The sequence below is a fragment of the Ambystoma mexicanum genome, chromosome 8, assembly GCF_040938575.1.
Source record: "Ambystoma mexicanum isolate Mex_15411 chromosome 8, UKY_AmexF1_1, whole genome shotgun sequence".
Lineage (NCBI taxonomy): Eukaryota > Metazoa > Chordata > Amphibia > Caudata > Ambystomatidae > Ambystoma > Ambystoma mexicanum.
The window spans coordinates 1,226,836,349-1,226,853,480 of NC_090929.1; the positions used below are offsets into that span (position 1 = coordinate 1,226,836,349).

A 17,132-nucleotide genomic window follows, 5' to 3' on the forward strand; every position below is an offset into this window, starting at 1 on the left:
CTGGCAGCTTCGGGCAAGCATGTCTTGTCTTGCAGGACTTATTTGTCAGCTTTTGTTGCTTACCTGTCCACAGTCTCTTGCTCTTTTTCTTTGACAAACCCTGTCATTAAAAGGCACTTTTCAGGTCTATTGCATCTGTATCCACCTGTGCGCAACCCACATCGTAAGTGGGATCTCAACGTGGTTCTTCTGCTTTATGCCGTAAACCCTTTAGCCCATGGCTACGGTGGATTTGAAATTCCTTTCATGGAAAATGGCTTTTCTGATTGCGGTGACTTCGACAAGGCGTGTAAGCGAGCTTCAGGCCTTGTCGGTAGAACATCCATTCTTCGCCTTTCACATGGATATGGTTGTCCTCCGGACCAATCCCTTTTTCCTTCCAAAGGTGGTATCCGATTTTCATCTGAACCAGTCTATTTCCTTACCAATTTTCTTCCCAGAACCGGCCTCAGATACCGAGAGGGTTCAGCTCAATTTAGGCGAGCTCCTAAGTTGTATTTGGACAGAAAATCTAATCTTCAGAGCTCTTCCCAGCTCTTGGTGACCTTCGGAGACCCGAAAGGAAAGCCGGCCTCGAAAGCAACTATCTCCCGATGGATTGCTTCATGTATCTCTGAGGCATGTACCGTTCAGGGCCTTCAGCTTACGAAGGGAATTCATGGCCATCTTGTGCGGGACAAGGCAACTGCCATTGCCTTCCGAAAGTATGTTCCCTGGGAAATCATTGCCAAAGCAGCTACGTGGGCTTCTCCATTAGCTTTTGTGAAACATTACTGCTTATAGCTGAGCTCCAGGTGTGATGCTCAGTTCGGGCAAGCTGTTCGAAAAAACCTCTTTCAGTAAAGGAGTTCCATCCACCCGTTATCCTGTAAGGAGTGCTTGGTAATCTCCCAAAAGTATGGAGGAAAGGGGACGGGACGTAGGAGTATAACAAAGTTACTCACCCTAGTGACTACCTTACTCCTAGTCCATTGTCCCCTTTCCTCCATACGTCCGCCCGCCATCCCCTCTAATATGTATGCTCCTATTATTGCTTAAATAGTCTCAGACCTGGCGATAGAAAAGAACTGAAGGGCGATGCGCGGGGCAGAGCTATGGAGGGCGGGGTTACAGCCGCGTGCGGTACCCCGCGTAAAAATCGGATACATTTTCTCTTTGATGCTTTTTTACAAAAAGTGCTCCGGTCCCGTCCCACAGGATGGAATGTCCCAAAAGTATGGCGGAAAGGGAACTATGGACTAGGAGTAAGGTAGTCACCGTGGTGAGTAACTTTGTTAATATACAACAGGGAGTAATTTACTTGGTGTTATTGTACAAATGAAGAAAATGAATAAAATGTGTTTTGTGAAATGGAAATTTCATGCTGTAATTGTATGTGGTGGTTGTTGTAAATTCTATGTAAATCTTCCCGGGGGAAAAATGTGTGTAAAAAGTACTGTAACTCTTTTTCTATCTTTTATTGGAGAACTAACCTCCTTAACTTCCAGCCTGGTGGTGAGAACCCCAGGGACCAGTAAAGGAAGGAAGGAAGAAAGGGGATGCCGTGCCACGCTCTCCAACCTAAAGATGGAAGGGGAGGCTGGAGTGTCCACTCCCAAAAGAAGGAAGAAAAGGGGGTGCCATGCCCCCCAACCCAGAGATGGGAGGGGAGGAGACTGGAGTGCCCACTCCTGATGAAAAAAAAAACCCTAATGAAACACCACTCTGCCATGCTCTTCCCCAACAAAGAGTCATGGAAGAACAGGGGGGGGAGGGTATGTGGGGTGCATTTAAAGGCACCAATATGGATGGCAGCATTTTAAACATTGAAACAAAAATGGCCTGGACTTTGTTTTTCAAGTAAAAATTAAAATGTGGAAAGGAGCCTAGCTGTCATTACCAATGGATAAGCAGCATTTTAATTTACAAAAAGGGGAGAAAGACTGGAGGACAAAGAGAAGAGACAGACCATCAGGAAGGCTGCTGAAACTTACCGTCTGACAGTTGTACTCATTACAGCTGTCAGATGCTAACTTTCCGCAGAGAGTGTATCTGGGTGGAGCTGTCCATCTCTAAGAAGGCCTCAAAGCTGACTGGGTTTTATGGTGGAGAGCGGGAGGCCATCTTTGAGAGTGGAGTGACTAGACCCCTGCCCTATCTTTCCACAGTGTCCAGAGATGCAGCTGGCTTTCCCGAACCTTAATCAGCGGATTGCTACGGAAGTAGAACTGAGCCCCGGTAAACCAAAAGGTGGGGGGCGGGGGGAGTCTGCTTGCCTTCAATCTTTTCCCTTTATAGTCGGTGGGGTAGGGGTGGGGAAATTGTAGTGAGTTTCAATAAAATTCGAAATTAATAAAGCTCACTTCCCAGTGTGTGCTGGAAACTATAGGCTATACATTAATCGAGTAATCCTTGTTGTCAAACTGACCCCGACACAGGCCTTTCAGTAAGTGGGGACTGAAATCCCAAATTCCCCAAAGCATTCCAGTTTTTCTGTCTGACTTTCCAACATAGACCAAAGCGAGAGGGGGGGTCTGAAAAACAAACCGAGAAATCACCCTGTGTTTATTTTAAACCAAAAGTGTGGGCGAAATCACAATTGCCAATCTCGAAATCCTACCGCTACCCTTTTAAGCCTGCAGGAAAATCAAAATCGCACATTACCTAAGTGCCTTTGTTATTGATCAGTGCAATCATTTTGTGAAGTGAAATTTGCAGAAAGTTAAGAATTGTGATTGCGTTCTTTTTAACTCACTTTTGTGATTTATTTATGCTGAGAGAAGTTGATTGTGTTGAGCCACAAATAAAGTGGTTTTTGTAATTTTCGTGCTAGTTTCCATTACTTTTCATTTAAATAAATACCAATATATTTCCTATACACCCGCCTGGTTCTTGGCTCACTGTTATCTCAGGGGAGAGGGATCCAAGGGGCATGATATGTGTCTGAGATGGGACTAAAAAAAAGAATCTGTTAAACGGCGTGTTGCTTAACCACATAAGTTGTGAGGGAAGGAACTCCCTGTGTTGAGGGTGGCTTTTCAATAAACCGGTATACATGAGCACCCGTCCAAGGTGAGCGAACACCTCAATTGGCTGGAACAGCAGGCCATCACGTTGGTCCTGGATGCCTGCCTTCCGCAAGGTGCAAATGTGCCCTGATACTAATGGATATCAAAACGGCCACGGAATACCTCAGCAAGCAAGGTGATATTGGATCCATGCCAGGGAGAAGTTACAGCTATGGTTATGTGCTCTGGAGCATAGCGTTTCCTGGCAGCAGCCCATCTTGACAGGATGGAGAAACGTGGTAGCTGATACTTTGAGCAGTGCGGCATTGGTCTCCCACAGGTGGTAGCAATTGCAAGAAGTTCTGGATGAGGTCTTTGTCCAGCACCCCTGAGGTAGATTCCTTAGCCTCCAGTGGCAACGGGAGGTGAGAGTTCTGTTCCAGGGGATTTCCCGCATAAGGAGTTTTGGGGTTGCAGTGATGATTGAACAACTCTGTGCGTACCTGCAGATTCCTGTCGCTGCTGAAGTCCTGGCTCACCATGTTCCTGAATGTCCTGGACTGTGCCCGGGATGTGCTGCCTGGAAATGCTGGACATCTCCATCTGTATTCTATGGTGCCACCCGGCCAGGGTGGGCAAGCTCTCCCGTTAGGATGGCGAAATGGTGTCGCCCTCAATATCATGAGTGAAAAGGCTGGGAAAAAGGGTGAAAGTCTACTCTTTGGAGCTTGGGTGGATTTCTCGAGAGCATTTGACCAGGTCGCTAGAAATCGACTGTGGTCTAAGCTAAGAGCGTGGGGTATCCCTGAGGGCCTGCTAGCAATGCTGATAGAGTTCCATAAAGACAACACAATAAAAGTCTGCCTAGATGAGGAAGGGCACTTTTCAGAGGCTATTAAAGTAGAAAAGGGGGTTTGGCAGGGTTGCCTGGGGGCTCCATTATTTTTCAATTTGTACCTGGCGGATGCCAGAGTTTCTCAAATCATCAGCGTTGGCCAGTCCAGTGATTAATAGAACAAGAATTCACTGGCTGGCTTACGCTTATGATGTGGTTCTGTTGGACTGCACAGCCGTGGGGCTGCACAGACTCCCGAGTAGATTAGATTGTTATGCTAGTGAAAATGGCCTGCCACTCAATCCAAAAAAATAAAAGATCTTGGTGTTCAGGCACAGCCGCAAAAAGGTGACCTATCCCCATTGGGTGATTGGGGGGCAGCAAATCAAAAGGGTGGAGGAGGTGATATATTTAGGCTTCAAAATCTATGCCTGCTCGGCTATATGTAAGGTAGAGAAAGACCTGCTAAATAAAATCTTGCAACTTGTTGCACAGATGAAGAAAGTCTCAATAAAATACTGTAGATACTCAATACTACCACTGATCAGATACTATAAAGCCAAGGTTGTTCCAATAATTTTATACGGGCTGGAATCAAAACCATAACTGTGGTTTGGAGATTGGCAGAGATGGGAGGGGCTGGTTTGGAAGAAGGTACTTAATCTCCCAATGAGCCTTTCTATGTGGTCTCTTAGATTTGAACTACGGCTGTGTTCTTTAAAAACTCTAGCGGGCTGGAAACCGATCTCATTGTATAGATTGATAGTCTGTGCACAGGAAGAGTCTCTATACGCAGACATTAGAGCACACCTTGAGATTGGCGGTTCTGAATCACTGGTAAAGTTGGAAGGGTGGGTTCTGAGTGAGCCATCGAAGGCCAATACAGATCTCCAAACATTGATTCTAACCCTTGCAAGGCTAAAAAGGCACTGGCAGAAATGAACTGGATTGAAACAATAGATACCATGCGCTCCAGAGGGGGCACAAATCAATTCATGGTGGAAGAGAAAAAACAAGGGTATTTACCGCTTTACCATGTGAAATTCCCCGACTGGAAGATGAAGAATAATTTCCTCAGAATACGGTTAAACATAGCAAGAACGGGGGTGGTTCTCACACAGAGAGGCATGGGTGAGTCTGAGGTTAGCCTATGTAATTGGTGTGACAATCCAAAGGTTCAAACACTCAAACACCTAATGGATTGCCAGGGTACCCTGCTGGTTCGCCAGATTCTGAATGGGCAGAGAGAATTTTCGTTCTGAGAGGTTTTGGGATTGGCTAATTGCAGGCGATTTTAAACCTCTCACAATCGCAGTGGTACAGGTGCTTGAAAGCTGCAAAATTGTTTCCTAATCTGACTCATCTTTGGGGATTTCTGAAATGGTGAATGAGGTATCCTGTGTATACTTGTGTAGCACTTTTGGAGATACTGTTGAGAAGTGGTTGTCAAATTGTGCCTCTCCTACTAATGCACAATCATATTGACTTTGTGGCTATGTTCGTTTCCTTTTCACTCAATTCATCACTGGTTAATTCTATGTGTCTAGATGATTGAAATCGTATTTTATTTAGTGGAAGTTTTATAGATTTTAGATGCAATGCTTTATTTTATTGTTTTTATTTTAATATGTTTAGTCAGATTTGTAAAAGTTGTTTTAAACAAATACAATAAAAATAAAATTAAAAAAAGATGGCGGATTACTGCACATGAGTCTCAGCAGCATCAACCTTCATACTTGGTTGCTAAGAGTCTGCTAAGCCTATCTCTTCAGGTTGGTGATGTACGTTTTTGTCTTGGTTCAGCGAAAAAAAAGTCTAGACCCATTATTTGTCTAGCCACTACTGTTCCTGACTGTTTTCTCTCCCTTGTCCAGCAGGGCCTTCAGATTAGCACTGTACAGGGGTGTCTGGCCACTGATTCAGTCTTTAAGAGGCCCCCTGAACAGGGCTAGTTTTTTGGCATTTCCACTGTTAATGCAATTCGTGGGGAGACTGCCCAGCTAGTTTCCTTCAGGACAGTTTATTTTTCTTATGTGGGATTTAAACTTTAATATGTTTCTCATGGCATCTTTGTGCCAGAACTCCAGGACGGTTGGAAGTGATGTCCCCGGCCTTGGACATCCGTTTACCATGTGGGTGTACCGTCCCCAAGCACAGCGGCAGCTCCAGGGAGCCCCGGCAGGGTCCCCTTCCCTCCCCCAAGGGAAATTCTGTAACGCAGCCGAGTCAGCGCTCCAGGATGGTCGGGGGTGATGTCCCTGGCCTTGGGTGGCTGCCTACCATGTGTTTTGACCGTCCCCAAGCCCAGCAGTGGTTCCAGGGAGCCCTGGAAGGGTCCCTGACCTTTCCCGGAGAGAGAAGCTGTGACGCTGGACAGCCAGAGCTCCAGGATAGTCGGGGGTAATGTCCCTGGCCTTGGTGGGCTGTCTCCCATATGGGGCGACCATCCCCAAGTACAGCAGTGGGTGCAGCAAGGCCTGGCAGGGCTCCCAACCTTTCCCAGAAGGAGAAGTTGTAACGCAGGCCATCCAGAGCTCCGGGATAGTCGGGGGTGATGTCCCTTGCCTATGACGGCTGTCTCCCATGTGGTTTGACGGTCCCCAAGCCCAGCGTTGGTTCCAGGGAGGCCTGGGACATTCCCTGTCCTTTCCCGGAGGGAGAAGCTGTAACGCAGGCCAGCCAGAGCACCAGGAAAGTCAGGGGTAATGTCCCTGGCCTTTGGGCGGCTGTCTCCCATGTGGGTTGACCATCCCCAAGTGCAGCGGCAGTCCCAGGGAGCCCCGGCAGGGTCCCCCTCCCTTCCCAGAGGTAAATTCTGTAATGCATCCTAGCCAGACCACCAGGATGGTCGTGGGTGATGTCCCTGTCCTTGGGCACACGTCACCCATGTGGGTCGACAATCCCCAAGCCCAGCAGCGGTTCCAGGGAGCCCCGGCAGGGTCCCTGACCTTTCCTGGAGGGAGAAGCTGTAACGCAGCCCAGCCAGAGCTCCATGCTGGGCTTGGGGATGGTCGACCCACATGGGCGACGGGTGCCCAACGCCTGGGACATCACCCCGACCATCCTTGAGCTCTGGTTGGGTTGCGTTACACCTTCTCCCCCTCAGAAAGGACTGGGAGCCCGCTTAGGCTCCCTGACACCGCTGCTGGACTTGTGGACAGTCAACCCACATGAGGGACAACCACCCAAGGCCAGGGACATCACCCCGACCATCCAGGAGCTCTGGCTAGGAAGCATTACAGAATTTCCCTCGGGGAACGAACAGGGACCCCCCTTCCCTGGGCTCCCTGGGACTGCTGTTGGACTTGTGGACGCTCAACACTTTTTCTTTTCCGCCCAAGTAGGTGCACCCACATATGTGAGGTACTGTTTTCATCCAACACCTGTGGGAATGTGGCAAGGTATGACATGTGTTGTTGGCGGCATGTTTCGGTGGGTGGGCAGAGGGAAATGTCTGAAAATTGTGGAATTTTTCACGAAATTGCACAGTTTGCCGGGGATTGTGGGAAATACATTCTGGGGCGATTTGCGCAAGTCAGGCCTCTTTGGATTCCGACGGTTGTCGTCTTTCCGAAAATGCATGGGGTTCCCTGTTTTTCTTTGTGGCTGCGACACCCCAGGCCCAAATCTGTAGGTTGTCCAGAAGAGCAAATTCACGCAAAATCTTCTCTGCTGAAACACTTGGGATTACCAGTGGTTTAGCCTTTTTCCTTTGCGCCCAGGTTGGTGCTACACCCACACATGTGAGGTACCGTTTTCGTCGGGACACCTGTGGAAACGCGGGAAGGTAGGACATTTGTTGTGTTTTCATGGTTTTCATAACGTTTTTGACCATTTGCTGCTGCACTTTGTCGCACAACCTTTTCATTTTCCAAATGTATCTACATTTAGTCGCTGCTTTAGGCACCATACACTTTTGGAACCTGGACAAGTCACCTACCCTTCGAAAGGTCTGCCTGTGCTCTTTTAAAAAATGTATGCGTGCCATTCCCCACCACATTTGTTTTCTTTACTTACACATGCTAAGTACGTCTGTTTATGCCGTAAGCATAAAAAACCTGTATACCATGGCTCTGTTTTTGGCTTGTGGTAATGCTTGTTTTGTGAAACATTACGAAAAATGTGTGATTTCCTAACGAAGAGTAGGGGGAATGTAGTGGGGCATTGCTTTTCTCAAAATTCACAGAAGCCATTGCCTTACCCGGCCAACCACCACATACCGTTTTTATCTGTCATTTCCCACATTTTTCTCTAAAACTATGGAATTTTTCCCTACATAGTTGTTGCCTGACCTGTGCAAATCACCCCTTCTAAACTTGGAATTTTATCTACTTTTCAGAAATATATACCTTTCTGTCTTCCCATTCAGCTTTCCTACCCTCCTCTTCCATTCCGTCCACGCGTGTCCTATTGGAAGAAAAGGCCAAAATTATCTACCACTCACAAAACGGCTGGTAACCATATCAAAATGTTTTTTTGGTTTCCACTCAACCTGTTCTTGAAAGCCTGGAAAATGGTGAATTCAGCACAGCAAACCATTTGTTCCTAACTCTTACAAGGAAAAAACCAAAGGCTTCTTTGTACATCATTTTATTGGCTTTTTCTGAAAAAAACAAAATATTCTCCCTTTTTGATTATTTTCTCTCGCCCGACAGAAAATTAGGATTCCTTGGTGGCGTTATGACTGCCTACATGTGGGAAGAAAATGAGCCAAATTTTGGCAAGATCTCATGTAACCAAAAAGTTACAATTGATTGAATGGCAACTTCGCGAAATCGCCAAAAAAGGCCTTGGCGCTGGGGGGAGGGAAACCCTTGGCAGTTAAGGGGTTAAGCAGCGCCTCACCCATCTAAAACTGCAGAAGGGATTTGTCGTCTCAATGCCCTCGTCCCTCCACCTCCTCTGAGACAGCTCCCAGCTAACGACTAGTCTCTATACTTGTTAACCTCTGGACTTAAGGCGCGTTACAAATGCTTAAATTAAATAAATAGGACAGTGGGGCATCAAACACTGACACGCTATTTGTTTTTCTAGTGCTCAATCTGGCAGGGCTGTTAATAAGCAGACTCTCTCCAGGTGGATTGTTGTTTGGATGTATTAATGCTATGATGTTGGGCCTGCTAAGGGTATCTGAAGGTCTTGGTGCCTATTGTGCCTAGCACTTTCTGCTGTTTTAAAGGCTAGTGTCCCTGTTGTGGGCATCTGCCAGGCTTACTACATGAGCGCTTCTCCAAACATTTGACAAACATTACTGTCAGGATTACCTATTAGGTCAGCATTCCTGCCTTGGTTGTGCAGTTCTGCAGTTTGCTGATGAGGCTGATGGTTCCCGGTCTTCTCTCTCCTCCATGTTCTGTTCTGGTGGTCTTTCTCAGGTGAGGAATCTGTAGGATGAAAGAATCCATAATAAATACCAACAATAAATAGTAGTATTTTCTCTGATGGATTCGTTTTTTGTGCCACAAATTTCTCATCAGTCTCCAAAGCTATCGATAGCTCATATCCACTGGGCGTTCTCTTGTTACTCCATGTCTGAGTTCTGGGCAGAACTCATGACATGGGGTGCTTCCAGCTCCATATATAGCACCCTTGGCAATACATCTGGAGATATTGCCCCAATGATGACGAGCATTGTAGATGCATAGATGCAGCTTGCCCCTTTGTAACCGAAAAGGTTTGAGGCCATACTTTCACCTGGAAAATATTTCTAAGACCAGGAATCTGTGGGAGGAAGGACAAATCAATCAAAAAGAACATTACCATAATTTGTTTTTACTAATCTGATTTAACGCCACTGTAACACAGGGAAATGCCATAGTGTTTAATTACTGCAATGGGAAAATGTATTGTGTAAGTTTTGGTAAGGAGAAACTGATGATTGAAGGATGTGGGTTTGTAATGAACACTATTGCTTGAATTTGTGTTATATGCCTCTTTTATGAGGTGTACTCTGTCCAGGTGAACTGTTCTTTGCATTTAAGAATGTCATGACCTGGCCCACTAGGGGTAGCTGAAGGGTTCAATGCTCCTTCTGCCAGAGGCCTGGCACTTGCCCCTTGTCTTGGAGAGCAAAGTCCCTGTTGTGGACTTCTTTCATGCGGCTACATGGGCTTCTCTGCACGTCTTTGCCTGGTGAGGGTGATGGTTCCTCACTCTCCTCCCTCCTCTAAATTCTGTACTGCTCTGGGGAGTCTTTCTAAAATTAGGACTCTATGGGAGGAAGGAATCCATTGGAAAACTAAGCTATGTTGATAATGTTTGAAAATGAAGGAAGGCGAGGCGCGCACTCCAGGTCCTGGTGAATTAAACCTGTTGCAAAAAATATATATCTGGGTTAAATCCAAAAATGGACAAGTATTCACAAGGGTTAAATCCCATCTACTACAAATCAGTTGCTCAGCTTTAACAATCGATGGGAGGAAGGACTAGTATAGAACATTACCAAAGGCAAGTCATTACTTTAGCAAAACAGGAGGGATGAGCTTAAGCATATTCTGAGGCATGCATTTACATGTGGGCTACCCAGCCCCAGAGTATACTTGGGAATATAATGAACAATTCTAAAACATTGGAACGTGTTTGGAATTGTAACGCTGCTGTGTGGACGGCTGCATTGCATCGCACCTCGCCTGTTTTGCTAAATTCGCGATCCAAAAGCTCCGTGCTTGGCTCCGTCGTCTCCCGCCATGGCCCAGCTCCGGATGACCGATTACTTCGCCCAGACCAAGGTCGGTTCCCCGTCCAACGCGGGGCCCTTGTCGGCCAAGCGCCGCAAGGTGCGGGCTGAGCAGCAGCTGCAAGCTACGCTGAGCCCCCCTCGGAAGTTCGCGCTCTTTCTGCCGCGGACGCCTCCAGGCTCTGACCCGCCCGCTCTCGTTACCCCCAAGGCATCCGCTTCCAGGAAGAAGCGCCCTCGCCCGGAGTCTGACGGCGATCAGCCACCCGGAGACGTTAAGCGATCGGCCCGCAAGAAGCTCATCCTGTCCGCGGGGGAGGGTGCAGTGGCCACTGAGCTGGTTGCAACTCCGAGCCCCAGTGCAGCTGTGCAGCCATTAACCCCATCATCCCTGGATAAGAATGGCAAGAACCTTATGAATGGTATCTTATCACCCAGTCTGAAACGGACGAGCCCATGGCAAGAAGACCTTAACTTTCTGGACGTGAAAACCGAGCCCACCTCAAAGCAGTCTGAGCTTAATATCCGCATGCATAGAATCCAAGAAATAACTCAGAAATTGAACCTGCCCACAAAGCCTGCGAGCGCATCTGCTAACAAGAGTGTGTTGACGCCTGTGAAAAACACCTCGGACCTAAAGAGTCTCCAGAAACAGCTGCAACGGTTGAAAGTGAGACAACGGCACAATGTCCAAAAGGAAGTGGAGGAATCCAAAGTCGCTGACTCCACAGAGAAGAAAGATGGAAGGAGTGAGGAAGGTGCTGCCCCGGAGAAGGCACCAGCCTACCAGCGGTTCCATGCCCTTGCCCAGGATGTGCCACCCGGCTTGTCCTTGCCCTACAAGTATAAAGTGCTGGCTGAGATGTTCCGCAGCATGGACACCATTGTGGGAATGCTCTTTAACCGAAGCGAAACTGTGACCTTCGCAAAAGTGAAGCAGGGTGTGCAGGACATGATGCGCAAGCCTTTTGTGGAGTCCAACATTGGCCAAATTAAAGCGGTTTACCCCACAGCCTACCGATTCCGCCAGGAGAACAATATCCCAACATACAAGGAGGGTGTGAAGAAATCCGACTACCAGCTCACCATAGAGCCTCTGGTGGATGAAGGCAAGATCAATGGGCCGCCACAGCTCTCGGCATCGTGCCAGTTGGAGCGTCGCCGTGTCTTTGGGAACAACCTGGTGAACATAGTAAAACAACATCACAGGGTTTTCCTGGAGTCGCTTGACCCACGCTTGTTAGCCGTTGACGAATGTATAACCCGCTGGCACCCTCGTTTCAATGTTGACACCGTGCCTGACATTATTCCTGCCGAGCTGCCGCTCTCCCTTCGCATTGATAAGATCAACACGGCCCAGGAAGTGTTGAATAAGGCTCGCGGCATGATGACGCCCAAGATGGAAAAGGCTCTGGCGAATCTGGCCTTGAGGAGCGTTGAAGGTGGTTTGACTGAGCAAAAGGAAGCGGAGGATTCTGTGAAGCCAAGTCCTCTGACTGCTGTGCCTTGTTCCTTGAAGGGGGTCCCGCAATCCCTCCTGGAAAGGATTCGAGCAAAGGAAGCCCTGAAAATGCAAGCTATAATGACGCGGAACCCGCAGCAGGAGGAGAGGCTCTCTATGATGTCTAGGCTGCCAGACATGGCCAGGATACTGCGTAATGTCTTTGTGGCAGAGAAGAAGCCTGCGCTGACTATGGAGGTGGCGTGTAACCGAGTGATCGCTAGCTATCGCTCCTCCATGACGCAGAGAGAGATGGAGAGACACCTTCGCCTCCTCTCTGAACTGGTTCCCAGTTGGCTTGGCATTCACGCAGTCCGCAAAGACATTTACTTGAAACTGGACAAGGCAGTGGAGCTTGCACTCGTTCAAGAGGCACTAGCAAAAAAAATTAAGGTGGAGGAAGGACTCTAAATGCATTGCCTTTGCTTGGCCTGGATTAATTGACATTGAATCTTCATAAGTTTCCTTTGCAGAACCTGTAGCCAAAACTACAAAGATCAGGGATCCGTGATTTGAAGATAAAAGACATAAATTATTGTTGCTGACTATGTTATGGAGTTAAGTCTACAGATGGTAAGCCTTTTGTGTAGGCTCGGACATGCTGATCACTGAAGTGCCCTATGTACACTTTTCAAATGCTGCCTCAATCAAACATTTAAATTCAAGACCATGTCCTTCCAGTATACAACCTCCGTACACATGGTTTTCTATATTGAGTGCACTGTGGCCGAGGCTTCAGACATGCGCTGGAAAGAGTCTAGCCACACCCGGGTTTTTGACTTTGGGATTAACCCTTCGTTGGCTGTGAACTAAACTTGCTGAGCAGGTTTATGTAAACCTTCAAATAACAAGGACTTGTTTTATAATTGACTATGTTTGCACGTTTTACTTTTTTGAGTCTGTTCCATTTGGGCTCTGTGCTCGCTGCAACTTTTGATAATGTTTAAACTGTTTGCATCCATTGTCAAAATATTCGTTTTTAATAAACAAATTATCTTGTTAAAAAAAAAAACATTTAATTGGGCTATTTCTTCAGTAAGTAGAGCTCCCAGGCTGCTGCTCCACCTCGTGTGTTCTGCCCAGTGATTTTCTATCATGGCGCTTGTAGCACAGATTTTCCTTAAACACAAATACATGATCTCAAGTAGCAGAACCATACAAAACATAAGACTACCTGCCGTTGTGAAGTGAGATAAACCTATGCAATGGAACTTACTAAACTAATGGACTAATTTCATGTAAAATACACATTTACATGCCGAGGACATGTTTCTATTTACCTAATTAAGTGTAATCGATATGTTTCCTATTTGTCATAAGAAAATGTGTACAATTTATTTCTACACTGATGTGTTCATACCTGTCTAAATGCATGTATGTTTGCTATAACACTTTTCTTATTCTTGGCAGCAACCAAATGAAATGACAACCTACCAATGTTTCTTTGTTTAAAAAATCACCACTAAACTTGACACTAAATAATGCATGGCAATGTCACATAAATATTGTTGCTGAGTGGACTTACTGTGGAGAATAGTTATTGTATTGTCTGCTGAAAGACGAGCCAGAGAGGGAGTCGAAGTCCTCTGCAGGTGCAGTGAAAAGGGTTCCTGGGAGAATGCGAGGAAAGGGGGGCTGGTTTTTTCCACTCTTTTCCCCCTTCCACTTGTGATCTGCTCTTCAGCCGGGGGCCTTCATAACTGAGATGGGCGGGGACATGCCCACATAACAGAAGAGCTTTTTCCTCTGTGGAAGGCAGTTCGAATCTGGACCCCTGGGTGATGTAGTCTAGCTGAGAGGGAGGACGCTCCGCTCCAGACCCCATTATCACGTGTGATCTCTTCGCCTACCTGCTTTGGGACTAAGCAGTGTCATAGTGGCCAAGATGAGGGTGTCTTCTGCAACATTGATAACAGTGATGCTCTTTTTTATATTTCTATATAACTAACTATATATTTGTTCTGTGTATGATATGCCTATTTATAAGGAGTGAATAAAGGGCCTGTAACAAGCCATTTATATTTTTTTACCATAACTTCTGGTCTATGTGTGATTTTTGTCTGTCTGAGTCCAATAAATTGTTTTGCTTGGTGCAGGGGAGAAGAAAGTCTAAGGTTTTCCCTACGTGGGCAAGCAAAAGCATAAGATTTTGCCGATGTGAGCAGGGTGTTTGTGCTGATATTGATGAAAAAGGAGCCTGCTAAAAATTGAATTTAAAGTTTTGGACTCAGAACGACAAAATTTAAATAAAAAGGTGTGCGTGTGTGTGTGTGTGTGTGTGTGTATTGAGGTATTAACCATAGGGAAGTGAAACATCCATTTGATACCATGAGTTCCCCATTTAGGAAAAAAGGAAGCTCAGCAAGTGGAGACTGTCCTGAGGTGACTATCCCTGTGTCGACTAGGAGTCCGTATGATAGTCGCACAAACCTGGGCATGTGGTGTGAAGTTGAGCGAGACCTGGGACATAAGTATAGGAGAAGCGAGTCCAGAAGTTGTGGCAAAATGCTTGCGACAGGTGTCTGTAGAGAAGGGGAAAAGAGCGTTCGGCTCTAGGAAGAAGGGGTTGGATCCTGTTGCGTGCTTTTCGAAAGATGCATCAACAATGTGGAATTGCAGGCGAATGTCGAAAGACTGGAGAAGGAATTGGCTGCTGAAAAACAGATTGCATTGATGCCGTAGCTACAAATGAAATGGTATCATGATTAGGCAGACAAATATCAAGCGGTGGCCGAGCGAGCTGCGGTGAGGGTTGCTTGCTACAAATATCGGAAAAGAAAAGGGAGGGGCAACTCTCAGAAGGTGGCAACTGTGATTGCCTCCGCAGGGGTGGATTGGCAGCCCGATCAATGGGATGGAGATGTATTCGATAGTACTAGTACTGAAAGTGGTTCCGAGCCAGAGGTTGTATCCAAGCCCAAACCTAGTCAGAAAGAGGTAACGGTTAAACCTGTAGTATTTAGGAGGATGAGTCGTCATCCAATGAATCCAGGAGGAGTGGTGGATATAACTGCACTCGAGGATTACTCACAACATGAGATTGGGTAGATCATTAAACAGAGGGCTGGCGAATCTTTGTTAGCCTGGATGGTTAGATTATTAGACGGAGGGGCAGCAGGTCTCCTGGTAGATGCGATTGATTCTGCCAGTTTCCTACCCTTAACACAGGAAGTCCAGATACAGGAGACCCTACGTGCTGTCCCTCCTCGTGATGCTAACGGGGATGAGGGAGATATGTCTCTTACAATTAGCAGCCCAAGGGTGTAACCACAAGTATCCGATTACGTCAGATTGGCCTACTGAAGAGATAAAATGGTACACACTGAAAGAAGCTATTCAAAGATTAAGGGAACATGATATGCGAGAAGCCATTCATGAAGAAACTCCAGAACACATGGGGTTGATAAACCTATCAGTTTCTGCTAGAAATAATCTTACTCGAACTGCCCCCCGGCATATAAAAACATTGATGACCCTGTTAGTGGGAATGACTGGTAAAGTACTGGTTGAGGTGGTGAATGCTATTAGCCAATTGGCCGATTTGGGAGAGTGGGAAAAACCAGAGGATCAATTGAGAGGTCTAGAGAGAGAGGGACGAAATGAAAGACACACTCCTGGGAAGAGGTTTGATAGCTGTGACTCTCACGTATCCAGAAAGGATAGGTTTCTAGCTTTACTGAAAGATGGAGTGCCGTGGGGAGACATTGATGGGATTGAAACGCAGGAAATGTATCGCTATATAAAAACCGAGGCCTAGATGGGAAGGGGTGTTACAAACAAGTGAAACAGCAGGAAGTACATAAGCCAAAGGAGGAAAGGAGGAGCAGGATCCTTTTGGACCACCTCCAGAGGGTGAAGATAATGAGTCTCCCAATAGGTCTGCACCTTCCCAGCCAACTTATGTAGACTTAAGGAAGATGGTGAGTGCGATGTTAGAAAGGGAATCCAAATACATGCACTCCAAATACAAATAAGATAAGGGTCATACTCTGGTAACGGCGACCCTTGTTAAAGTGGACAGACAGCCTCATGTAAAAGTGAAATTATTTTGACAATCCGGAAACGCACAAGAGGTCCGAGCCTTAATTGATACTGAGGTGGAGGGCTCATTGACACATGGAAATCCTTCAAGGTTTAAGGGAAGACATTTTACGATCACAAGATTAGGGGCAAGGAGACCCCTGCAGTCCAAACGAAAATTGATATGAAAATTGGTAATTTAAGTAGAGACACAAACCAGGATTTAATTGTTCCCCTTCCTGAATACATTATTGGATTTGATATTTTATAAGGGTTAACCCTTGGATTAGGAGGTAAACTTTATCAGTTTGGAGTGAGCTCTTTCCCTTGTACACCCGTAATTGACAGACAATTGAAAATGCCCCCGGGGCAAGTTCCGATAGCCACTAAAAGAGTGTCCATGAAACAATATTGAATTCCCGGGGGTCCGAAGGAAAATTTCTGAAACCATCAAAGAATATGTGGAAGCCGGTGTGTTACGTTCAATAACCATGGCTTGGAACAATCTGATCTGGCCTGTCAAAAAATCAGATGGTAGCTTCAGAGTGACTGTTGATTATCGTGAGTTGAATAAACACACTCCTATGCTAGTACCGGCGGTAACTTTGGTAGAAAATGTGCAGAAATTTGAACACAATTAAATTATTGGACCAAGTGCCTGTATATTATGGTATCCCCTACAAATCTAAAGTGATAATGGGTCCCATTTTAAGGGGAAGGTGGTGCTGGATTGTTGTCATGAAAAAGAAATCGAATTGATCTTTCATGTCCCCTACGACCCTGAGGCTTCAGGGTTAATTGAGAGAATTAATGGATTATTGAAAGCACAGTTATGTAAAACGGGTGATGGTACCTTGAAAGGATTGCGTGAACGTGTGTTCGAAGCTGTACAGATTTTGAATAACCGTCCCATTGCAAACGGTGAAACTCCATTGATGCGCATGATAACGCCACCCTTACAAATCAGATCAAATAGGGCCATTGAAACTCTTTTGTACTGGGAATTATCTCCTGGTAGATTGGCTCCTTACCGTGCCACTCCCAAGTCTGCTCGGGTGGATTTGCATGCAACGGAAGAATTCCGTCTTGAACCAAGAGGTATCACTGTGATCG

General features: G+C 46.4%; 2 protein-coding genes across 4 annotated transcripts in view; both read left to right on the top strand.

Annotated features, from left to right (window-relative positions):
- TNKS2 (tankyrase 2) overlaps nucleotides 1–17,132 on the top strand; it is a 2,182,082-nt gene that overhangs the window by 1,289,658 nt on the left and 875,292 nt on the right. The gene's annotated exons all lie outside the window — the stretch shown is intronic.
- LOC138472912 (DNA replication factor Cdt1-like) lies at nucleotides 10,406–13,011 on the top strand. The gene has a single exon (XM_069611329.1). It carries the CDS (start codon nucleotides 10,509–10,511, stop codon nucleotides 12,408–12,410), a length of 1,902 nt encoding a protein of 633 aa, XP_069467430.1. The 5' UTR covers nucleotides 10,406–10,508; the 3' UTR covers nucleotides 12,411–13,011.